The 26,449-nt window shown below is 40.8% G+C and overlaps 1 protein-coding gene across 3 annotated transcripts in view; it reads left to right on the plus strand.

Moving 5' to 3' along the window:
• Positions 1–281: 281 nt before the first annotated feature.
• Positions 282–26,449, plus strand: part of LOC106568167 (unconventional myosin-Vb) — a 72,887-nt gene continuing 46,719 nt past the window's right edge. The window contains exons 1-5 of one of the 3 annotated variants that reach the window (XM_014138255.2): positions 282–549; positions 21,710–21,820; positions 22,452–22,623; positions 25,027–25,171; positions 25,734–25,890. In XM_014138255.2, coding sequence (XP_013993730.1) covers positions 472–549; positions 21,710–21,820; positions 22,452–22,623; positions 25,027–25,171; positions 25,734–25,890 — 663 coding nt within the window. In that variant the 5' untranslated portion in view covers positions 282–471. Of the gene's footprint in view, positions 550–1,182; positions 1,653–19,189; positions 19,229–21,709; positions 21,821–22,451; positions 22,624–25,026; positions 25,172–25,733; positions 25,891–26,449 lie in introns of those variants that run through there. The other 2 variants (XM_014138256.2, XM_014138257.2) reach the window with 2 other exon arrangements.

Raw genomic sequence — 26,449 nt, forward strand, 5'->3', positions numbered from 1 at the left:
ATGAACTTCAGTAGAATCCATACAAATTGTAGAAAGTTAAAAAATAAAGATGTATTCCAGTACAAGACCTGGATTGAAATTTTGGAAACCACATTGACAAATAACACGTTTTCCTTTTGACCTGTTCCATCTGTGATCTTATCTGTTCTCTTTAATGATTTTGATGGGTGGAATGTCTTTTGTCTAATTCCATATAGCAGCTTGGCAGGTGAAGCCAGTCAACACCCCATACCTGCAGAAGGAGTGGTTTGGGAGTGGAGGAGTCATGGCCTGCTATTGGAACAGCGTGTTTTGTTCTGTCTTCTGCTCAGGCAGGCTTGAAATATTGCTCAAGCGAAGCTTCAACTCCCAAATAGCCTACTGGCAAGAATGTATTGAGAACAGTATGATCTGGAACATGGAATAATCACAGCTAACTCTGAGTAGAGTAGCAGAATCTTCTAGTACATATCTAAGGAATATAACACCATCATGAAAAGGCAACAGAAAGAACCTAACACCATAGCGAAAAAACAAGAGGAGAAGATTGACTATGAAGTTTACTGCCAGGTAACATACTGCTTTAGACCTACTTTACATGTTGTATTTTGTGATGTTGTTGATCATAGTGGGACTAAATGCGGGAGAGGAGGTATCAATTATGCTGTGTTTTATAAAGTCTAATGTCCCCAAATGTGTGTAATCTTTCAGCTGTCACCAATATCAAAGTTCAAGCATTACATTTTCATAGGCTTCAGGAATCAGCCTAGTTCAAGTCACATATTGTACTACAATCAATTAGATAACACTTAGGACTTGTCGATGCTAGCCTTGAACTAAGTTACTGTCCACTGAGTTCAGGAAATCCTAAAAAAGGATTATCCATACCTTGGCTATTCAGGAAATATCTAATTAGATTCAATTATGGCATGAACTAAGGCTATATGAAGATGTTTCCTTATTAGTTACCCCTCTCCAACATAACTATTGGCACATCATGTTTACTAAGATTTTGTGGAGGAAAAACGTAAACATTTAATTAAGATTCATTATTAGGAACAACCCCCTACACACACACACACACACACACACACACATGTTTATTGTGTCCCGGTTATCCCCCCACTGGTCTTTCTAATTTAGAATGTCGAATACATTGTAGTGCGCTGATGAGCCAGATGGGGTCTCGTGCGGACTCTGAACGTGCATGCGGCTCTGTAAATTGCCAGTCAACATGACTGAGGCCATGGGTATAACGGCGATTAACTAAAGGGAAGCTATTATTAAACTATTTATAGTTTATGTATTTGCACTTGTAGCCTACATTGGGCTGGGTAGCATACCCATATCAAGTCGTAAATCTTTGGCGTTTTTCATTTTTGAGGAATATGAGGGCGATCAAGCAAAACTGAGTTGTTCGACAACTCATCCAAAGGAAGACACCTGCCGTCACCAGGAAAGGGGTCAGAAGTGGCAAACACATTTAGCTCAACTCTGGAATTCGGGAATATGACCATTCTAATTAGATGAAAAAACTTTGAGATTATCAACAATTATGAGATATTATCGTTTATAAATAGTGCGGCGCTTCTCCATGCTCCCGTAGTTTCGGTGATATTGTTGGAGAGTGCTTTTGTTTTTGGACCATGTCCGTAAACGAGTTATATTCAAAGGTGAGTGATTTGTACAGTCATTGGTTCTCTATACATTTGTTATCCTATTGCTATAGCTAGTTTGATTTCTTGTTACATCATTGATACATAATTGTAACATTTTGGGCCATCACATCTATAGTGACAATAGGATTGAATTGTAGAATTCGCCATTGTAGCGAATTCCCCGCTGCGATGTCATGTATTTCAATGCAGGTGAAATGACAAGTGTTAAAAAATAAATCGAGCCTCGAGCGCAGTCCCAGTGAGTCTTTGCTCGGATGTGTCATTGCAGCTTGTTTGACAGGTGCACAAGCAAGTTTCGTTCTGGTATCGGGCTGTAGTCATTAATCAAACAGGTTTGCACCTAAAACGAGCGTTTCTATTGGACAAATGCAGATCGGGCTCTCCCTGTTTCGTTCCGCATGCTCCCGTTTAAGAAACGTTTAGCAACAGAATTGGCGTAATGAATACGCCCCTGTTGTACTGACTTGTCTTCTAGCCCTGTGGACTACTGCATGACCTAGTTGTGTCCATAATAGTAAAATAAATATTTTTCAATACTGACAAGTCTTTAGCTAGAATAACTACATTTTATGAAAGGAAAAATGAGCGAGCTAAACCATTCATAATCTGTGATTTGATCTCTCAGGCAACAGTGAGTCTTGAACATTGGGATAATTGCAATTTTTGCTGAAGTTGCTTTGTGAAGGAATTGGTTTGTGGTAATCATGAATTATGTGGATATTATATTTCTGGAGGTAGCATACTGTATGCAGTAACACATTAAACAACACTAGGTATCCAAACATGGGGCCCCCACAGTTGAATGAACATGCAACAATTACTTGAGCTGACACAAATACACAAATGTGGTCCTTTCAGATTCCCACTTTTCACTCCTAGTACTTACCCATTTCATGCATCTTTGGCTATCCTTGATTTTCATTGAGATTGAATGAAACATCTCCTGTTGATATACTCAAAAGCATAGAGCCTTTAGGACAAATGCTGACCGAAAACTGCTGATACCCTTTGTGGAATTTGTGATGTTTACAGTACAGACAATAGATATGCTACCGGCATACTCTTTGACTTTGATTGATGTGTTTAAAATAAGTATTATGAATATTATACCTTAGCAAAGAAATTGTATTTTGTTACCAATGTTATTATAATTCCTTGTGGTGTAGGCCTATGCATTGATTAACCTAGGATATTTGTGTGCAGCATCACCGGAATTACTCGTTTCAGGAAGAAACCTAGCCAAACTGTTGAAAAATAGATGTTTTGAAGTTATTGGATTGAGAAGAACAGAATCAGGTTACATACATTATTTCACTAATCCTCTAGTCTCCATGACTCAAAATCCAGTTCCACATTCCACTGTAGAAATTACAAAACTAGCTGTTGTTTTCTTTAGAACTCTTTCGAAATATTTTACTTGTTGAGGAAATGGCTTTTTCAGTTACGTCTATTGTCTAAACATGCAGGTTACACCTTTTCCTCAGTGTTGTTCTACTTATGTAGTAGTTACTTCCAATGTTCCCTCTCTGGGACATTGGAAGTAGTTAACATTATCTACGTTTCCCTTTACTGTGGGAATTGTGATTGAATCAACGCAATATTAGCCACTTTCAATGCAACATACCGAAACAAAACGATTTATGCAAGATATTTTCTTGTAGGCAGAGCACATTGGAGAAAGATTCTATTGCATTGACAGGCACGACTCAGGCCCATACTCTACACAGACCAGTGCATCATAACCAATCAGAGATGCTGTATCCATATCTGCAAATAGACAATTGTCATATGGATCTATGCCACTCACTTTGAACTGGACTGTGTTACAGCATGAGTGGTCATGAGTAGATGCGCTTGTTTTGAGATCTAAGTGAGAGCTGCATGTAGCCACATGCACGTTTGTTCATATTCTTTGCTAGTAAGTGAGTTATTAGCCGAGTTAAAGCTAATTTCTAGTTAGCAATGGGGGAGTGGTTGCTTCCTACAAGAGCACAAAATGTGTGCGTCTAGCCATCTTTGAAAACAAGTTAGGTAAAGAGCTTTTTTTATTTCTTAAAGGGGCAGTGTTGTATTTGGAGACAGGCTTGAATAAACTAAGTAATCAATAAATATGCAGAGGGTAGCATAATTTTTCTGATTCTCTGTAATAATGGTATGGGAAGAATAATGAATATTATTTTCTAAAGTGGTTTCTTGCATCAAACAACACAACATTTTCAGTCACCACCTTGTCTGAAGGTCAATCCCTACTGTACATGTTTTTTGTTTTAATCTCAGGGAATGTAGGCCTACATTGAACACCACACATTGGCAGCTACTGTAGGCTAAATGATAGAACAGCTATTTCAATGTTAAAATGTTATGGGATGCATTTTCTCCATTGTTTTGTATGGTAAGCCACTCTGATAGGCCTACATTATGATCAAATAACCACAGTAGTACTGGGCCACTGTGTTATAACTGTAACTTAAAGCATAACAGCCTCAGTGTTCAAAGTAAACGCGCACCATGTGCATGAGATGGATGAAATCATACCTTGAATGCAGAACTCAGTGAGTCAGAGTGAGCAATGAGCTGTCGCCCACTCTTAGCTATGATGTGGGCGTGCCCCAAGGGTCAATACTGGGGCCCCTCCTGTTCAGCCTGTACATTAATGATCTGCCTTCTGTCTGTACTGGGTCTGAAGTTGAAATATATGCAGATGATACAGTGATATATGTGCATGCAAAGAGCAAACAACAAGCTGCACAAGAACTCACTACTGTAATGCATCTCAATGTGAAAAAAACTGTCTGCATGTTCTTCACAAAGAGGGCAACAGATGCTACTGAGCCAGGTGTTTATGTGTCAGGGGAGAAGCTCCAGGTGGTATCTCCAGGTGGTATTTATGTACCTTGGCATCATACTTGATTCCAACCTCTTTTAAAAATCCGGTGAAAAAGGTAATTCAAATAACCAAATTCAACCTAGCTAATTTCCGATTTATACGAAATTGTTTGACTACAGAGGTAGCAAAACTGTACTTCAAATCTATGATACTCTCCCACTTAACATACTGCTTGACTAGTTGGGCCCAAGCTTGCTGTACAACATTAAAACCCATTCAGTCTGTCTACAAACAGGCTCTCAAAGTGCTTGATAGGAAGCCCAATAGCTCTCATCACTGTTACATCCTCAGAAAGCAGGCGCTCCTGAGTTGGAAAAATCTTGTGCTATACACCAACGCATGTCTTGAATTCAAGATCCTAAATGGCCTGGCTCCCCCTCCACTCAGTATTTTTTTTAAACAGAAAACCCAAACATATGGCAGCAGCTCCACAAGGTCTGCCATGAGAGGTGACTGTATAGTTCCCTTAAGGAAAAGCACCTTTAGTAAATACGCTTTCTCTGTGAGAGCTTCCCATGTCTGGAATACACTGCCATCAGACACACATAACTGCACCACATATCACACTTTCACAAAATGCATGAAGACATGGCTAAAGGTCAATCAGACTTGTGAACATAATCCCTAGCTGTGTATTGCCGCTTTCCATGTTGTCTGTTGTCTGTAGCTTGTGAGGTGTGGAAACACTTTGTTGCTTTTATGGATTTTGTCTTGTTGCTTTTTGTGCTATGTTGCTCTGTCTGTGTGCTATGTCTTGCTTGTCCTATGTTGCTCTGCGTTTGCTCACTGCTCATTGATTGTCTGTATTGTAATTGTTTTTAATAACCTGCCCAGGGACTGCGGTTGAAAATTAGCCGGCTGGCTAAAACCGGCACTTTTACTGAAACGTTGATTAATGTAAAAATCAAATAAACTCAAACCAGAAGTGACACAGATTTTTCAGACCTTCAAGTTTGCGCTTAGCTGAAATTGGCTCAGTGCTGATTTTTTTTGAGGGAACATTGGTTACTTCCTTCTCTCTCATTTGTGTACTCCGGGACAGACCAGTCAAGCTTTGTTATGTGAATAAATAACTAAACCTTTCCTAAACATTTTCCTTTTGTGGATTGGTAGTTAAAATAGGACTGTGACATTGTAAAACACTAAAGATACACCTGTATGCATTGTCATCAGAGTATCTCTCCTCTCTAGTCATTCTTGCTCGGTGCTCTCATACATGACCCTTTGCCTTGCGGGACATGACATCTCTATGCAATATTCTACCCTGTCTATGTATGATATTTTATACAAAGATTTGTCATAATTTTTTCTCTATGGGCCAGTTCAAAGTCTTCCAATTGGGAATCCATCTAGCTTTTATGTTTAGTTTTGGTACTGGATTGTAGTACATTAACAGTCCTATATGTGTGTTCTCAAACTGCACTCCTCAGTTAATAACCTACAGTGCTGAGCGATTAACCAAAATGTTGGTTATTTTTCAGTTTTTAAACAACTAATTGACCAACGTCGGTTCGATTATTTGAATTCCATTTCTTTCAGGTTTTTTCTGTGAGCTTGACACTCAGTTTCTGTAGAGATAAATCAGATCAAGCCCGAACTGTGCGATGTTGTGGTCTAAGGCACTGCATCGCAGTGCTAGCTGTGCCACTAGAGATCCTGGTTCGAGTCCAGGCTCTGTCGCAGCCGGCCGTGACCGGGAGACCCATGGGGCGGCGCACAATTGGCCCAGCCTCGTCCGGGTTAGGGGAGGGTTTGGCCAGCAGGAATGTTCCTGTCCCATCACGCACTAGTGACTCCTGTGGCGAGCCGGGCACATTGCACGCTGACATGGTCGCCAGGTGTACACGTTGGTGCGGCTGGCTTCCGGGTTAAGTGGGTGTTGTGTCAAGAAGCAGTGCGGCTTGGCTGGGTTGTGTTTCAGGGGCCACATGGCTCTCGACCTTCGCCTCTCCCGAGTCTACGGGAGTTGCAGCGATGGAACATGACGGTAACTACCAATTGGATACTACGAAATTGGGGAGAAAAAAGGGGTATTAAAAAAAAGATGAAAAAGAGATGAGATGATGACTTAGAATGAAATAAAGTAATCAAATAAAACAAATATTTGATTGAAGTGATGTGAATAAATTATGCTTAAAACCTCTACGGGATTGGTGTCCCTAAACCTGGGACGGTTGTTGCTATCGTGCGCTAATGTGAATAGAATGTTGTTGTAAACAACAGCCAACTTTCTGGGACATGTCTTTTATATGGGCAGAAAGCTTAAATTCTTGTTAATCTAACTGCAGTGTCCAATTTACAGTAGCTCTTACAGTGAAAAAAGACCATACTGCTGTTTGAGGAGAGTGCACAACAACAGAACACTTTTAGCACGGCAACTGGTTTGATACATTCACCTCTGAAGGTACAGTTGAAGTCGGAAGTTTACATACACCTTAGCCAAATACATTTAAACTCAGTTTTCCATTTTTTTTTTTTTTAATCCTAGTAAACATTCCCTGTGTTAGGTCAGTTAGGATCACCACTTTATTTTAAGAATATGAAATGTCAGAATAATAGTAGAGAGAATGATTTATTTCAGCTTTTATTTCTTTCATCACATTCCCAGTGGGTCAGAAGTTTACATACACTCAATTAGTATTTGGTAGCATTATCTTTAAATTGGGTCAAACGTTTCGGGTAGCCTTCCACAAGCTTCCCACAATAAGTTGGGTAAATGTTGGCCCATTCCTCCTGACAGAGATGGTGTAACTGAGTCAGGTTTGTAGGCCTCCTTGCTCGCACACGCTTTTTCAGTTCTGCCCCCAAATGTTCTATAGGGTTGAGGTCAGGGCTTTGTGATGGCCACTCCAATACCTTGACTTTGTTGTCCTTAAGCCATTTTGCCACAACTTTGGAAGTATGCTTGGGGTCATTGTCCATTTGGAAGACCCATTTGCAACCAAGTTTTAACTTCCTGACTGATGTCTTGAGATGTTGCTTTAATATATCCACATAATTTTCCTTCCTCATGATACCATCTATTTTGTGAAGTGCACCAGTCCCTCCTGCAGCAAAGCACCCCCACAACATGATGCTGCCACCCCCGTGCTTCACGGTTGGGATGGTGTTCTTCGGCTTGCAAGCCTCCCCCTTTCTCCTCCAAACATAATGATGGTCATTATGGCCAAACAGTTCTATATTGTTTCATCAAACCAGAGGACATTTCTCCAAAAAGTATGATCTTTGTCCCCATGTGCAGTTGCAAACCGTAGTCTGGCTTTTTTAAGGCGGTTTTGGAACAGTGGCTCTTCCTTGCTGAGCAGCTTTTCAGGTTATGTCGATATAGGACTCATTTTACTGTGGATATAGATACTTTTGTACCTGTTTCCTCCAGCGTCTTCACAAGGTCCTTTGTTGTTGTTCTGGGATTGATTTGCACTTTTCGCACCAAAGTACGTTCATTTCATCACTAGAAGACAGCGCGTCTCCTTCCTGAGTGGTATGACGGCTGCGTGGTCCCATGGTGTTTCTACTTGCATACTATTGTTTGTACAGATGAACATGGTACCTTCAGGCATTTGGAAATTGCTCCCAATGATGAACCAGACTTGTGGAGGTCTACAATTTTTTTTTTAGGTCTTGGCTGATTTCTTTGGATTTTCCCATGATGTCAAGCAAAGAGGCACTGAGTTTGAAGGTAGGCCTTGAAATACATCCACAGGTACACCTCCAATTGACTCAAAGGATGTCAATTGGCCTATCAGAAGCTTCTAAAGCCATGACATAATTTTCTGGAATTTTCCAAGCTGTGTAAAGGCACAGTCAACTTAGTGTATGTAAACTTCTGACCCACTGGAATTGTAATACAGTGAATTATAAGTGAAATATTCTGTCTGTAAACAATTGTTGGGAAAATGACTTGTCATGCACAAATTAGATTTCCTAACCGACTTGCCAAAACTATAGTTTGTTAACAAGAAATGTGTGGAGTGGTTGAATAACAAGTTTTAATGACTCCAACCTTAAGTGTATGTAAACTTCTGACTTCAACTGTAAATGATTTACTTACATTCAGTACTCTTGGTCTGATTTGTCATCCTGAGGGTCCCAGAGATAAAATGTAGCGTAGTTGTGTTTCATAAAATGCATTTTTGTATTCAAATGTAGGAACTGGGTTCTACAGTTTGAACCCCTGCTGTCTTTTTGTCATTTAGCAGACGCTTTTATCCAGAGTTGCTTACAGTTGCAAGATGTCGAAAGCTATGAGATAATGCTGTAATGCTGCTCCATACATTATTTATTAGACATGCCAGCAGTACTTTCCTGTCATAATTGGTAATAGGGTTGCTGTCAATGAGCCACTTACTTTCTGAGCCAACTTAGAGACTTGTATATTCTAAAGGCTCTTTCATACTTCCACACAGACATTTCATTGTAGACACCAGAAGACAGTGTTTTGGTCCGATTTGTATCGTAGCTGAAGGGAAGGTAACCATAAAAAATGTACAGTAAGCCACACATTAAAAAAGTTGTGGAGAATTTTGCCATGAAGCAGACACTTAAATAATAATTAGTTAGGTGCTTACATTTTTCCTATTTCACACATGAACAAATTGGAAATGAGTTTTTTGCATATCCCACTCCCCCTGAGAGGCAGTCGGGAAGAGGCAAGATCAGATGGGACCATTCTAGCCAATGAAAGGGCAGATACACGTGTGAACAGGCACGCCTCTGATATAAGTGGCCATTCCATTTTCTTTGACCAAATTCAACACTCACTGACCTCCATACCAAAACTCCTTATTTTTTAAATAAGGAAAAACGCCACTTGCTGGAGAAGACCGATTTTGGGCCCTCTCAGGTACTAGTCATTGTGCTGACACACATCATAGCAGGGCGGGACATTAGCAGCACTGGAACGGAAGGATAGAACACTGTCGCTCTATTATAAGGTTTTTCATCTTACCTGTGTGTGTTTTACTTCACCAGTTATAAAGTGTCTTTTAATGAACCCTGAGAGTAGTCTGTTCAGGTTAACCTGTCTACTCACGTCTGATTTTCATTACCAGTTCTCTCATTTACGGCCCTCAGAGTCCAACTTATCCCATAGATAAGATGATTTTCACCTACTGTACTGTTACAAAACACATTCATAATTCACTGAAAAGGCATAATGAAAAAATATTGTTTCAGCAATGAAAGTTTGAGTCCAAATTTTTGTTGACAGCCCAAAGGTTAGCCTAGCTGTAATTTAGATTATTATTTTTTTTAAATCATAAGTGACATGTTTGTAATAATATAATGACAAAATATCCAGTGTTATATTCGTTGGTGTATTGGGGGGTAAACACACATAAATGGCAATTACGCACCATTTTTATTTTGAGCGAGTGTTTACCCACCTTTTGCAGAAAAATGGATTGAAAGTATAGGTAGCGTTACTTTACGCACCGCGAACGGCAAGGAGCGTTTACCAACATATTTATTTTACCGCTACATCACTGGTTATAGTTGTGTTATAACATCTCAATCTCATGAGTTTAATCAGTGTTGCTGACAGTGTTGCTGTTGAAGTCCAGGTTGGTTGACTGACATGGATACCGGTAGTATCAAAAAGACAAATCCATTTTAAAACACTCATTGTTAGACGTTACACAAAAAACATTACTTCATCAGGGTCACAAGGGAAACCGGTAGTGCAACTTTTTCTCGCTGTTATTCTCTGCTTGCTTCTCCTCCCCCCTATTTCCCTCCCTTCACCCACCCATACAGGTGGAGCCTACTTCCAGAAACTTACCACCTATCTGGCTGTTGTTTTAAAATGTTGTTTTATGTCTCTCTTTAGATTATCAGTATTGGTTGGAGAAGGCTGCTTGAATTGAAGTGATAACGATAAATAGAACAATACATTTGTAACATTAATGTGCACCAGTTTAAAATGATAATTTCAACTACTGCTATTTTGATTGTTGAAGCCATCAATTGTCCCATTAAGAATCACCCATATTAGCAAATGTATTTAATTTCAAACTTCACATTTCTCTAGTATAGGCCTCTTATTGTTCTGAACGTTATCGGCAAAATGCCTGCGATAAGTGATCGATATGGTCAGTGTTTTCCGGTTTATCATCCCAGCTCTACTACTATTGCATCCAGTGTATTATTGACTATTCTCACTGTTATGAATCGGATGTCTGAAGTTAAGCTCTGATCTATGGCTATGTGCTAGCTTTTCTGTCTCTTCTGTTCTGCATATTTAGCACAGCATAAGGTACCATCCTGACGACAATTCTGTCAGTCCATGGCCATGCGAGAGCGTAAACACACACGCGCACACACACACACACACACACACACACACACACACACACACACACACACACACACACACACACACACACACACACTCATTAGAATAATGAAGTTAAAAGACGGATCATCCATGTTTCCTTGTCGAGATCATAAACATCCTTGTGTATCTCTTCTGTGTTTTCGGACATCTACAAAGCAAGCAGGACCAACTCTTGCCTGATTGTATCGACCCAGTGCAGCAGCCGATGGTAATAAAAAAAGCAATTTCATTAAGTCTGCTGGAAGTGTAATGGAGTGATCAGAAGGAGAGGGAGAGAAAGAGGCAGGGACAGAGTACAGCTCAGCTAATTAGTAGTCAAAGCCATTACTATGTGAATGGATGCAGGGTTATAGTCTTATTCTATCCTATCCTCGTTGAGCCTGTGTTTTGTACTCAACAATAAGCAATGGCATCACTCTTTCATGACCATGGGCTACATTGTCAGTTTGCTAAATAGCAGTGATTGCATGTATTACTCACAACAACAGCTGTTGGTGGAGAGCAAATATACTAGTATTGCAATATTTTTTTCCATGGCAAAAATAAAAAGACGAAGCAGACCTAACCCTTTGGTCCTTTAAAAAGCTGCTGTATGTAAAATATTGTGTGCTATAGCTTGGAAAAGAAATACATTTGATTCTAGATGACAACATAATGATGTCTGTTTGCGACATTAGGGCTGTTTTCCTAAATAACTCATCTGCTTTGTGTTTTGTTTCTTTGACACGATACTAACGAGTATTGCAATACTGCTATCGTCCCAGCCCTACAATCACTCCAGGTAATGCTTTGACTACCCTCTCTGTTCCTCATGTCATGACAAGATGAGCTCTTAGCTATTGTGTCTCTACTAGGAAGAATCATGGTGGTACTATGTCCTTGTAATGTTGATGTCTCCTATTATTTAGGCTGATGTCTGAGTGCAGAATCCCTTCTTTTTTGCTGAGCTAACTGCTTCTTTGTGATTGAATTTTGATGAACTGTAGTAATGTGGTCTGTGATGCAACACATACTGCAAGTCATGGCAGTTTCATTACCATATATGGTCCTATTTTTTTTATAAAACATTTTTTATTTAACTAGGCAAGTCAGTTTAGAACAAATTCTTATTTACAATGACGGCCTACCCCGGCCAAACTCGGACGACCCTAGGGAAATTGTGTGTATTTGATCAAAATTGAGAACAATATTTCTAGGATAAACTTCTTTCCACCCAACATGCAGTTGAGTTTCTTTTTGTTTCACAGTGGAAAAGGAAGGACTGGGAGAGAGGAGCGTAGAGGTACACATACTCAGCTGAGTGTCATTTAAAAACGTGTCATTCAGAGACATGCTTGGGGCTCATTACGATCAGTCTTCACTAAAGTTTACCACAGCGGTGTTTGACATGGAAGAACAGACCAAATTTAAACAACTGCCTCCAAAATGAAATTCTCCCCAAATATGGTCACATTCATTAACAGCATACAATTTAGAGAAGACCTATAGAATACATTACAGATATGGGCCTATCTGAACACCACCACAATATCCTATCAACAAGGGTTAGTTGGCCATCAACTGTTGTTGATGGTGATTCTGATGACTTCTGTGTGAACCACATCTAAGGGCAGAGAGGATAGATTGGCTTGGTTTAGGAGGGTGATGTATATGTTGAGACAGAGGAAAGGAGTGGCGTAATGGGTCTATGGGAGGTCACTTCAGGCTAAATGATGCTCGTGCATTCAGGTTTGATGTTGGTTCCTCAGGTGAAGAATGACTTGGCAAAGTGTGTGGGTAGGCTATTGTATGTATACTGGTGTGTTTTTAGGGGGTGGGTGGGACAGGGTGTGGCATCAGAACAGAAGTCTTAAGCAAAAAGACATCTTCAAATCTGTCACAAAGCCACTGCAGCTTTCCATTCATCTAGGTTCCGCATTCATTTAGCACGGTCTCCTTGTCCTCACTTCAAATGGCGATGGGCCGACGTTAGATTGCACCCACGGCAATAATTATAAAGTTCTTCATTTTGCATTTCAACTCGTTTGTTGAAGAGTTTGAAATCTGGAGAATGGTTAATCATGTCCATGTTTAACCAGAACCACAGATTCTAACTAATCCCAGTTTAATCGGTGTGGAAATGGATCTGATGTAGGCCGTCTTTTGTTCACATTGGCAGAGGAACTTGGCTTTCCCCCTACTCTGTTTGGGCTATCAGTGTTGGTCCATAATTAAAGATGGTTTGATCGGGAACTAGCAAGGACAACTAGCAATGCCTCAGCACACCATCTGAGAGACATGATTTGGAGAGAACCAACTGCAGAGAGAACACCTGCCATTCGGTGCCCTCACTACTCTCGCATCAAAATAGATTTTTCGCCAAGTGAGCTCCCCTTAGGCTTTTATATAAGTCAGGGAAGAAATGATTACTTGCATAAATATGTTCTAAAAAAATCCCTAATGTTCAGTATTTCCCTAAATGCCTTAGCTTATGAAACAAACTCATAATTCAAATTTGAGTGTCAGCTCATAACTCATAATTTTTCTTAGCTCTGGGCTAAGCACCAGGCTTCTTAATAAAGGCATACACTACAGTAGTAGTGCGGCAGGTAGCCTAGTGGTTAGAGCATTGGGCCAGTAACTGAAAGGTTGCTAGATCGAATCCCTGAGCTGACAAGGTAAAAATCTGTTACTAGGCTGTCATTGTGAATAAGAATTTGTTCTTATCTGACTTGCTTAGTTAAATAAAAAAGTACTACTACAGTACTCCGTAAGCATAACTTACATACCATAAGTACCATATGTTTTGATTGCTTTGTTTTGTTTTTTTCTAAGCCATTCCGTGGGCCGTGGGACATGTAGAGGTCCATTGTGACGCTAATTGAATGAGACAGGGGAGCAGTCCGCGAAGAGCACACTTCTCCAGCGTGCCAGTGGCCATCGAAGGTGAGCATTTGCCCACTGAAGTCAGTTACGACGCTGAACTGCAGTCAGGTCAAGACCCTGGTGAGGACGACGAGCACTCAGATGACCTTCCCCAAGATGGTTTCTGCAAAACAACAGTTTGTGCAAAAGATTTTCGGTTGTGAAAACCCACAGTTTCATCAGCTGTCCAGGTGGTCGGATGTGGAGGTCCTAGGCTGGCGTGGTTACATGTGGTCTGCGGTTGTGAGGCCGGCTGGACGTAGTCCCAAAATCTCAAAAACAACGTTGGTAGAGAAATGAACATTTAAATTCTCTGGCAACAGCTCTGGTGGACATTCCTGCAGTCAGCAAGCCAATTGCACGCTCCCTCAACCTGAGACATCTGTGGCATTGTGTTGTATGACAAAACTGCACTATTTTAGAGTGGCCCTTTATTGTCCCCAGCACAAGGTGCACCTGTGTAATGATCATACTGTTTAATCAGCTTCTTGATATGCCACACCTGTCAGGTGAATGGATTATCCTGGCAAAGATAAATGCTCAATGACAGGGATGTAAACAAATTTGTGCACAAAATTTGAGGAGAATAAGCTTTTTGTGCATATGGAATATTTTGGGATCTTTTATTTCAGCTCATGTTGCGTTTTTGTTCAGTATATTTCAAATTTCTTAAAATTTCCAGGCCTGCAAGAAGAAAAAATGTACTCAAATGGGCACAAGGAGGAGTTGACTTAGGATGACCCTGTTGCACCCTTAAACTATTTCTCAGTCCGATGTTCCATCTATGACATTTGAGAGGCAATTGTGAATATTGTCACGATTAGGAAGAGAAACAACAATTCCACATTCTATCTAACTAAGGCATGCTGTGATAACTGTGAACATTCATTCTCACTGTGGTACAGTATGTGCTTGTAATTCTCTAAAAGGATTTTGGCTACTTGATTAATGATGTTAGTCCAAACTTGCAATAAATATTTGGAAATAAAGTGTTGTGATGGACTGTTTGATAAGATAGACTAATGGTCCAGTTTGATGCAAAGCTGCATGCATACTGTTGTTGCCTCTGTAGAAGATGATTAATGCCATGTTACTGGGCTTTCATCTTGTTTGTTGTTGTTCTCTAAATGCTTTCGACCTGAAGAAAATCACATAGCAAAGAGCGGAGCGAAGGAAGGAAAATGCCGGAATGCCAGTACCAGAAATGGAATGTAACGAGTGAGAGAAAGAAGAGGAGTAGAGGGTAAAGGGAGTTTTGCAGTACAAATCAAGTCAGTCTCAATCAATGCAGCTGATTTACTTCAGCACCAGTGAGCTCTACTTATAAAGGTAGCTACTGCTGTTATTCCTAGGCATTACTGCTGCTTACACTGCTACAACAGGGGCTGCTGTTAGGGCTGGCACAATTACTGTATAATTGTGTAACTGATGATTATGGATGAAAACCATCATAAAAATTAAATAGCCATCTTAACAGTTTTTTGGGGGGGTGGAATGAACAGCTGACTGAAGACAGGACAGCAGCAGTGTCAGCCCAGTGTCACGTCATCTGGTTTGATGGCAAACAGTTGTAGCGCTGCAGCAGCCCAGTCAGTCTCTCTCAGCAGTGTAAACATGACAGTCACATACAGTATGGTGTCTGCCCCTAGAATGTTGCCCAGTCTGGGTAAAGGCAAAGACCACAGAGAGAGACTGACTGGGCTGCTGCAGCGCTACAACTTTTTGCCATCGAACCAGATTACGTGACTCTGGTCTGACACTGCTGCTGTGTGATTGGCCCGAGCAGCCAGGGGCTGAGGGAGGTGAAAAGGGCCGCCAGCAAGGTTGAGGTTTTGATCCTTTTTATTATGTGTTTCCATAATTCCATGCAGACAGCTGACTAATGGATTGGTAGTGGTGGAAGGATGTACTGATAAAGGCAGAGTAGATTAGCTGATGGGTGATTATACTGTACATTCACAGTCAAATGAATGTATTCAGGAAGGGAGGTGATTTCAGAGATGTCTTTTACAGTAAGTGTCAGTGTTCCCGCAGTTACTGTAAGATCAAACCATGATGACACAGCAGTTATCTAGGCAGTTACCTGATAAATCAATCATCCCTCTAAAGTAACTATATTCCCAAGAAACTGTGGAGTGAAGACTGAAATGGATGGACGCAGCGTTGGTTTTGTGGAGTCAGAGTTGTTTCCTTGAACTCTATTAGTCGGTGTCCTCCTGTAGGCCTCATGTCCTGCCATTGGTCTTATGGCAAGTTTCTTGACTCAAAGCAAAAGACAATTTACAGAGCTCTATGACATAGCTCCCAAACCTTCCATTGTGGCTCGTCATTCACCAACCTATCCCATACGCAACTGACTTTGAGGTTTGAACAGTAAATTGTTAAAAGTTTCTCCACCCAGTATAGCCTAACCATTGATCAAATAGTAACGTTAGTAGGTTGGGTTGTGCTTGGGAAAATGTGACATTTTGAAGTCATCAGTGATGCAGTAGTAGTCTCTCTAGAGTCCAGACAGATTGGTTGCATCCCATAATGTGCCAATGTGGTCTGGGATTTCAGAGAATAATACAGTAGTTGAAGGAAGCCACTGAAGCGGAGTGTTAAAAGCCTCTTGTCAGGATCAAAGTGAAATGACTCAGGTGTGTCCCTGAAATACCTTGTGGTCTTTGAAAGGGTCTGTAACCTGGAGCTCCAGGCCTAATGATGACTCTCCTCCAGGCAGATCCATCCTCTAGTCTACACCATCCAATAGTGGACTGAGAGAGGCTCTGAACTCTGAATCACGTCCTCATTGTGTCAGTCTGAATCTCACACACGCTCCCGGTGATGGGCTGAGTGGAGCATTCGGCTGTCTCGACCCAAACCCACAGAGGCAGAGCCAGGAATAACTGCAGCAACCGCTGTTGACTGTATGTCTGCTCTGTTTTACAATCACATGATCCAAACATTCAGGTCTTTATCCAATCTGTAGGATAGTCAAATTGCCAATTCAGTGGCACTTTGTCAAAATCCAGAGAGGGACTGAGCCTTTTCGTTCATCCTTTCACTTAGCATCATCGTGCTATTTATAAATTATTCTATTTAGTCTATTTTGTAGGGCCACTGTAGTCACTCAAGACTGTGTAGTGGTGGATTTTTGCATTTCAGTGACAGACAAGTGTGATTTGGATTAGGAGGTTCATATGCACAGTAATGCTGAAGTAAGTTATTTGCATCAATGAGTGACTGAGATGGGGTGCTTCAGTACCGCTTAGTAATTATTTGTCCGTTTTAGATATGGTTTATATTCAATTTCATGGAAAATGATCTTACTTCCACTACATGTGGTTTTGGAACAGACAACAAAGGCCTACTAAGGATGAGCTCTTAGTGAAAGTTTGCCATGGGATTTGAAATATGGGACTATATCTCTAGGTACTTTGTTCTTTTTCAAAGAAATAACTTAATGGCGATCTAGCTTTTAATTCAACAGTATCAGAGCAGGACTTACGCTGTAGCCTAAAGTCCTGCTCTGATACGTCATTCAATTTAGCTAATAAGTAACGCTGCCATTTGAAACCCAACCTTAGGGAATGGCACTGCACAGTTACCCTTTCCCTTTCCAAATACTTTCTTTTCTTGATCTTGATGTGCAATTAGTGTAATAGCCTCTCATATGAAGAAACAGTGTATGAAAAGAGTAGTCTAGTAAGAATTCCTCTTGCAGTATATGCCTACAGTGGTGCCCAAAATCTCCTCAATCATTCTGCCAATAATGATTCAATGGACAAGTGTCAGGATGTCACAAATGCTTACAAACATCTTGCATTGACTAAACATCTCCCCCTTCCTCCCTCCCCATCCTTCTTGCGCTCTTCTTCCTTAGCTCCATCCCTCGCTCCCTCATTCTCTCTCATGTTTCCTCTATTGACTCCTCCCCTGGAGATGTTATGTAACTGAGGAAATATTTACTCACAAATTAACATTTGTTGGAGCAGACTGGGACTGTAGTATTCTCGTTTAAATGCCACATTTGTGTATCTTCCGGTGTTTAGTTGCACATCAACATGGGTCTTAGTTTCTTAGCAGTGAGAGTTTGTTTCCTTCTCTGATGTGTCCACCTGGGCCCTGAGGTTGGCGCTGGGATGTAAATAATGTACTGAATGAATTCTGTTGTTCTGTCATAGTCTGTGAGGAGGAAACATTCACGGATTGTTGCAGCTCTGCTGGATACTCTTTCCAAGGACTCTGTTCTTGAAAAGAAGAACTCTGAGGAAAGGAGATGTATTGTAACGCATGAGCGTAAGCTTGCAATCAGGTGAAAAAAGAAAGCACCTTTGTGAAATGTCATCAATCTCTATAAAGTCAAGGTGTGTGAATCGTTTTTATGTCCCAATACACAGCTAAATGGACTGTTGGTGAGTGAGTGCTGTCCCTATTGGTTGCTGTCTTTATTGGGCTACTATCTATGTAGCCTAATAGCTTTGTAATAAATAAGGTATTGATATGTAGCCTAATAGCTTAGTAATAAATAAGGTATTGATCAAGTCAAATAAACAAAAATATTTCCTACTACTGGAAGCTGCAAAATAGTACTCCCAGTAGAATAAGATCTTCCCTAGGGTTGTGTGAGAAAATTTCAGACTTTCAGACAAACCTTCACGTGTGCCTAGAGTCAAAGCCCATGTGACCCTTGCTGAAACATGGGTAATATTAGTGATGGCACAGTTGATTGCAGCACTACACAAGGTTATTTTATATTGCTACATCTCCCCCCAGTTATCTACCCGCCCACTGCCTCCTTATTAAAGTGGATTAAAAAGCACTGCTGTCAGCTCGCCTGCCGTGATATGCTGTGACTCTGTGTTGCCTGGGGGGAAGACAGCCAGCGCTCAAAGTTGAATCTCTCAGCCTCCCAGTCAGAGCATGGCTAACATCAGTAGGTGTCTAATCTATAATGCATTCCTACAGGGGAGTTGGCCCACCACTTGGTTAGGGGGTGTGACGCATACGCTTACTGCTGTTTAAACATGAATGGGCCCTCTGTGACTGAGTCTAAATGCCAGGTTTAACCTCCTAGGGGAGAGTGTCCTCTGCCTCCTCACTGTGTTGATATCAGGCTGAGAGAGATTGTAGTGTGAAGAGCACAGACTCATGATGACACCAATCTGAGATAGATGGGCCCTCCAGTAACAGTAAACACAGACAACTTGTTAAGAAGTTTCCTATGAAGTTGTGAAGGTCGTACAAAAAGAGTTTGTTCTCCATTTTGAGACACAGAACTCAGCTGTTGATAATCCACTTGACTTACACACAGAGGACATCGCAGAGTACAGGGTTGATAACATTGTATAAACTGCATCCCCCTGACTGCTTTTCTTCAGTCTGCTGATAATATGTGAACCATAGCCTACACCTTATTCCATCCTCTCACCTTTTCAAATGTGGCCCAATGGAGGGAAGATGGTGAGTCAGAGCATTCATTAACATTTCGGATTTAGTTCTTTTTCCCACCCTTCCCCCCTCTCCTCCTCTCTCCCTCTGTAGTGTTTTCTCTGGGGTGATATAAAGGAGATGATGCAGTTATGCACTGGAGGGATGTTGCTGATTAGCCTAAATCCTGTGCCGAGTCAGCTGCTTTATGACTCAGTCCTCTGCCCTTCTGTTCCGTCAGCACCTCATGCTTTTTTTTGGCACTCTTCCTCTGCTAGCAGCAAATTGACATGAATCAACCTGCTATCTGCTGTACTTATATATGTACACGTCGATCTTTCTTGGTGGTCAGTCACCCACAGTGAACCCTATGTAGTTTAGCTGTCTGAGGTTGGCCTACTCTACTGTACTATGTTTCTACGGTCTGTAGTTTTAGCCTGGCCTGTCTCGTAGATTTCAGAGAAAATATAGCCATGGTTTTGATGAGCTAATACATCTCAACAGTAAGTTTCCTTTTCTCTTTTGTCTGCTATTTCCCCCACGTACAATGCACTGCTACAAAGTAATAGGGAGTAAGGCTGCTTCATATCTGTTGAGGAATGGGAGGTCAGGAGGACTGTTTGGATAATTTGTTGAGCAGACCATGGCTTTTATTTTTGCCCTCAAGGACACAGAAAAATAAACGGTTTTTCTTTTGTTCTGTGGTGCAGTCATTTGCATCTCCAGTATAGGCCTAAACATCAGTGAAGTGACATTTATGTGCTGAGAGTGGAAGTGCAATAGTAAACCAAAAATATTGTTCTGATCATGAATGAAATTGATAATGCTTCATTTCATGTGATTTTTCCAATTTTCTGAAACTAATAGTTGTATTTTCAGAATGCAATTAGTGGTAGCCTAATGGTGTGTATAATTAATCACATGCAGGAACTCCCCGAATTGGGGGCCGCAATTGCACCCTTCCCTAGAAAGCTAGCTAATTTAGAAACATGGGATTGTCTTTTTCTTTCCTTTTTAACATTACAAGTATCAATGGAAATCGACAACTGTCTCCATCTGTTTCTTTCTTGTAAGTATTTTCCCATCCTAGAGTCTGGGACCTTGTGGTAATCTGTGGTAGAGAAGAAGAACGTATGACCATTTAGCATAGACACTTTACATTGACCCTAGTTATTATCATCATGACTTCAATAGTTCAGGCATATAGCTAGCTAAGCATAGCTAGATAGTTGTTGTGTTATCCAGCTAACAATAATACTGATTGTGTTGACACAACTAGCTCGTTAACATCCTGGGTATGTCTCACTTAATACCCTTGGGGTATGGATACCCTGAGAACAAGGTTCAGGGAAGATAAGACCATCGGCCCCAGCTAACGTTACTGTAGTTAGATAGCTAGTGAGTAGCGACCATAGCATATTTTCCAGCTTTAGGTAGCTAGCTAGTCAACGTGAGGAAACTAGCTACTTAGCGTGCTAGCTAATACCAAAAAACGAAACAGATTGCATGGCAAGTCTTTTCTGTAGATGGTAACTAGCTAGCTAGCCTAGTTGGTACCCCCAACAAAAATTAACTAGCTAGCTAGAGTTAGCTTGCCAACATTAAGCTAGCTAGCTAACTACCTATGCAACTCGTCCAGCAGAATTCATGTATCCAATAATGAAAAACAAATTGCATGGGTAACATACTTTCTCTCTCTTGTGTTGATGTTTTTGACCTACAACACTGTTTCTTTCGCGGCAATCTTTCATGTCTGGATTTTGCACACTGACTTTGACCCTGTTCTTTGCACACATGATGTCAGAGTGGTAGCCAAATAGTGTGTATAATTCATCACAGGGGGTAATTACTCCCACCATCCTCATAATAGGGAGAAAAATAAAAGCTTTACCTACAACAGCAGGCCAAACTTCTCTCATAGTAATTCCATAAAGTTATTAATTGATTAAAAAAATAATGTTAGAAAGGTGCAATTAATACTTTTAGAAGATGGAATAAGTTGCTGAATGTCTCTTCAGGATAGGATTTGGGATCCCATTAGAGTAAATGTCATTAACACTAAAATAATCTTGAAGTAAATTTGGATGTGATCCTAAGTTATGTAATCAAAAAGGTAGGCCTAAATAAGAGTTAAGAAATTATCTGTCAGCATTTTCACATCAATATAGACCTATCTGGGATATCTCAATGCTGGTTGTGTCACAAACACAACCTCAACATTGCCACTGTGCCACATCAACCTATTGGCACTACATTTCTTAATTTAAGCATTTGTTGAAACAGTTACTACTTTTCTTTTTCATTGCATTGTCTTTGTACATCATTTGAACATCCCTAGAGTATTCAGCAGTTTACAGTCTCTTTTTTTTGATTGACAATAAGTTACACAACATCGTCTATGAACTTGGGCAAATGGGGGAGGAATGTTATCTAAATATGCAAACAATAATCAGAGTAATTGATGAGTTGAATTCGTTTAAATGAAATATATTTGTATGTGTTCTTGTTTTCCAGTACACTCGGGTGTGGATCCCAGACCCAGAGGATGTGTGGAGAGCTGCAGAGATCATCAAAGACTACACAGAGGGAGAGCCCATCCTGTACCTCAAACTTGAAGATGAAACGGTAATATACTACCCACTGGATCAGGCCACAGTTATTAGATCCATATCCTTTTTTGGATAATATAGCCTTTGCCTCAAGACTCAGTATGCTTTGGTCTATTTTGCTGTGCTTTTGTACATTTTGCGTTTTACATCATGCTGTATTAAAGCAGTTAATGTTTGTGTGTGTGCCCAGGCACATTCATAAACGTAAGTGCCATACATCATTAATTGTGTTTTTTAAGGGATAACTGCAAGCTCTGAGAGTAAAATATACAGCTATTAAATTATAGTACACTGTGCCAAGAGTAGTTTGAATACGTACGCATATGATGAGATTTTCATATCACCTCATGTAGCAGCAGTATAGTCCCCTACATACCAACTCATGATCACAATTCCTATTTAATACTCCTCGCAGGGTGGGATTGTCAGGTATGATTCATACACACCTAGATGCTGTCATATCCTTTAACATAACAAAATGATTATTTCTCTTCTCAATAATTCAATAAGCTGTGTGGATAGTAATATTTGTAATATTCTTATGGATGGTGCTGCAATATGAGGGTCTTACCCTTACAACAGGTACACATGCAAACACTTGGCTGTAATCATTTTTTGTGACATTTTTGCTTGAACATCTGTCCCAGCCGTTGGAATACCGCATCGGACCCAAAGACAACGCTCTTCCCTTCCTCCGGAACCCTGATATCCTGGTGGGGGAGAATGACCTCACAGCTCTCAGCTACCTGCACGAGCCTGCTGTCCTGCACAACCTCAAAGTGCGCTTCACCGAGTCCAATCACATCTACACATACTGTGGTAAGTCTCTATACCACCTCTCTAAACAGGCAACATACGATGGGGTGAATCTATACTACTGTTCAGAAGTTTGGGGTCACTTAGAAATGTCCTTGTTTTTGAAAGAAAAGCAATTTTTTTTGTCCATTTAAAATAACATCAAATTGATCAGAAATACAGTGTAGACATTGTTAATGTTCTAAATGACTATTGTAGCTGGAAACGGCAGATTTTTTATGGAATATCAAGAGGCACATTATCAGCAACCATCACTCCTGTGTTCCAATGGCACGTTGTGTAAGCTAATCCAAGTTTATAATTTTAAAATGCTAATTGATCATTAGAAAGCCCTCTTGCAATTATGTTAGCACAGCTGAAAACTGTTGTTCTGATTAAAGAAGCAATAAAACTGGCCTTCTTTAGACTAGTTGAGTATCTGGAGCATCAGCATTTGTGGGTTCGATGACAGGCTCAAAATGGCCAGAAACAAAGTACTTTCTTCTGAAACTCGTCAGTCTATTCTTGTTCTGAGAAATGAAGGCTATTTCATGCGAGAAATTGCCAAGAAACTGAAGATATCGTACAACGCTGTGTACTACTCCCTTCGCAGAACAGTGGAAACTGGCTCTAACCCGAATAGAAAGAGGAGTGGGAGGCCCCGGTGCTGAGGCGACTCCGGGATGCTGGTCTTCTAGGTTTCTAGGTAGAGTTGCAAAGAAAAAGCCATATCTCAGACTGGCAAATAAAAATAAAATATTAAGATGGGCAAAAGAACACAGACACTGGACAGAGGAAGATTGGAAAAAAGTGTTATGGACAGACAAATCTAAGTTTGAGGTGTTCGGATCACAAAGAACATTCGTGAGATGCAGAGAAAAAATGAAGATGCTGGAGGAGTGCTTGACGCCATCTTTCAAGCATGGTGGAGGCAATGTGACAGTCTGGGGGTGCTTTGGTGGTGGTAAAGTGAGAGATTTGTACAGGGTAAAAGGGTTCTTGGAAAAAGGAAGACTACCACTCCATTTTGCAGCACCATGCCATACCCTGTGGGTGCTTAATTGGAGCCAATTTCCTCCTACAACAAGACAATGACCCAAAGCACAGCTCCAAACTATGCAATAACTATTTAGGGAAGAAGCAGCCAGCTGGTATTCTGTCTATAATGGAGTGGCCAGCACAGTCACAGGATCTCAACCCTATTGAGCTGTGGGAGCAGCTTGACCGTATGGTACGTAAGAAGTGCCCATCAAGCCAATCCAACTTATGGGAGGTGCTTCAGGAAGCATGGGGAGAAATCTCTTCAGATGACCTCAACAAATTGACAGCTAGAATGCCAAAGGTCTGCAAGGCTGTAATTGCTGTAAATGGAGGATTCTTTGACGAAAGCCTAGTTTGAAGGACACGATTATTATTTCAATTAAAAATCATTATTTATAACCTTGTCAACGTCGTGACTATATTTCCTATTCATTTTGCAACTAATTTCATGTATGTTTTCATGGAAAACAAAGGACATTTAAGTGACCCCCCCAAACTTTTGAACGGTAGTGAACATATGATGGGGTGAATCTATCCAAGTCTTCAAATCTTATCTTGCCATCTATTACACTGGTTTATGCAGTGCCAACTAACATCAGTTAGATTTATCCAATGTGGCCTGTGTTGCTTCTCTTCCAAAAGCCCTTGGCCTGACCTTTTGCTACAAGGTCCTCCATGTTTACTAGTGTAGCTGGTCTATTATACACCATGTAGGATTGAGGCTTTTATTGACCTTACTGGTTGACTTGTCCCAACTTTTACAAACCTGTCCTCCCAATCCCCAATCAACTAGCGTTCCATTGACTAAAGCAACTAATGATTGCTCTGTAGCCATGTGTGGAATTCATCCTAAACAAAGCAGACAAAAGGAAATGAGCAAAGACAATCTGTTGAGTATACACTGGCCGTAGATATCACCACCATCTTTTATTAGGGAGATCTGTCCCCATAGTAACCCTGCCAGGGCATGCTTGGGTGAACCTTCTACATTCCTCTGGCCATCTGGATGTTGTGATATGGTTTTTGTAGTATTTACCTATCAAAGGTAGTAGTTAAAATGACTAAGGGTTGTTATCAATGTGTTTTTAATTACAGTAGTATTTTGTTCTGTACGTACAGTATGATAGGATTAACTAAATAAGAAGATTAGTTTGTTTGTCACAGGACAAACAGAGATTAGTCTTTTTGCTTTATCCCAACCCCCGGAGACACACAAATACACACACCCACATGGATATATGAGATATATGACTAAATATATGATTAAGTAACTACCGGTTACAGTATCACTGTGAGTTATAGTGATTTTAGAGTTGAACGTTTTACTTGACTGGCTATACTGTTCTCTCTATCCTCCCTTCCCTCACTCCATCCCCCCCTCCAAAGGCATTGTGCTGGTGGCCATCAACCCCTACGAGCAGCTGCAGATCTATGGAGAGGAGGTCATCAATGCCTACAGCGGGCAGAACATGGGAGACATGGACCCACACATCTTTGCTGTTGCTGAGGAGGCATACAAGCAGATGGCCAGGTGCTGTATGAGCCTCTGGGTACAGCTAATTGGTTATAACACAGGACCGGGATACTGTTACTGTATCAGACCTGGTACAGTTGCCAGTTTCATAAGCACATTTTATGTATTAGTCTGCTTTGGGAAGCCTTTGATTTGTTACTGTGTGGCGCACAGCTGCATATCAAGCACTTGATTAGACCCCTAATTCAATTTGCTATGTAATTTGATAGTGCTGGTGTGGGACTGAGGGTCTAAATAAGCAGTCCAGGCAGAGACAGTGTCTTCAATGGAAGGTGTGGGTGGATAATAACAGTGCTCAGGTCCACATTAACTGTCACCCTCCTCAATACCATGTCCACATTAAGCTGTAGTCGCTGCCTACGTAAAGGCCCACTGCTATATTGTCCTGGCAACTCCAGTCATGCAGAGTTGATTAGCATTGTGCAACTATAGGATTGATCCACTGTATTACTGTAGCGTTATTGCAATATCTGATATTGTCTGATGGTCAGTTACCTTTTTAACTGTAAATAACTTACAACATGTCTCCAATGTCTTTCTCTCTCCCTTCTTCCTGTAGAGATGAGAGGAACCAATCCATCATAGTTAGTGGGGAGTCGGGGGCAGGGAAGACCGTCTCTGCTAAGTACGCCATGCGGTTCTTCGCCACTGTGGGAGGGTCGGCCAACGACACCAATGTTGAGGAGAAGGTGCTGGCCTCCAGCCCCATCATGGAGGTGAGGATGGGTTGATGATCCCGTACTGTAGACCAGCCCAGGCCAGCTATATGGCATACTAGTAAGGGAAATCGAGTGCAAACCGGAAGTAGTCTAAGTTTATTGCTGTCCAGTCGGGTTGTTACTAGTTACCACACCCACAAAGTCGTAAATCCTGCCTATTTCTACAATTTCTCTTCTTAAAATGTTATTTTGAACTTAACTGTAACCTTAACCACACTGCTAACCTTATGCCTAACTCTTAAATTTTTTAAAAAAATAAACATTTTTGTTTTCGAGATTTTTTACGATAATATTGCCAATTTTGACTTTGTGGCTGTGGTAACTATTGAAAACCGTCACATTTTATGAGTGCATTTCACATTATTTTTGGGTTGTAATCCTACTATAATGCTCACATGAATGTCTTGCTGAATATATGTTCATGTCAAAATAAAAAAAAAGGATTCAAATTCAATTGCTAGTAGAATAACGTTACAATGCTAATATTAAGTATAAAATAGTTGTATGTGTTGTTTTGGAGCTAAACGTCCCTTGCACTGCACTCCTTTCTAGCACC

The sequence above is a fragment of the Salmo salar genome, chromosome ssa13, assembly GCF_905237065.1.
Source record: "Salmo salar chromosome ssa13, Ssal_v3.1, whole genome shotgun sequence".
In the NCBI taxonomy this organism is placed as follows: domain Eukaryota; kingdom Metazoa; phylum Chordata; class Actinopteri; order Salmoniformes; family Salmonidae; genus Salmo; species Salmo salar.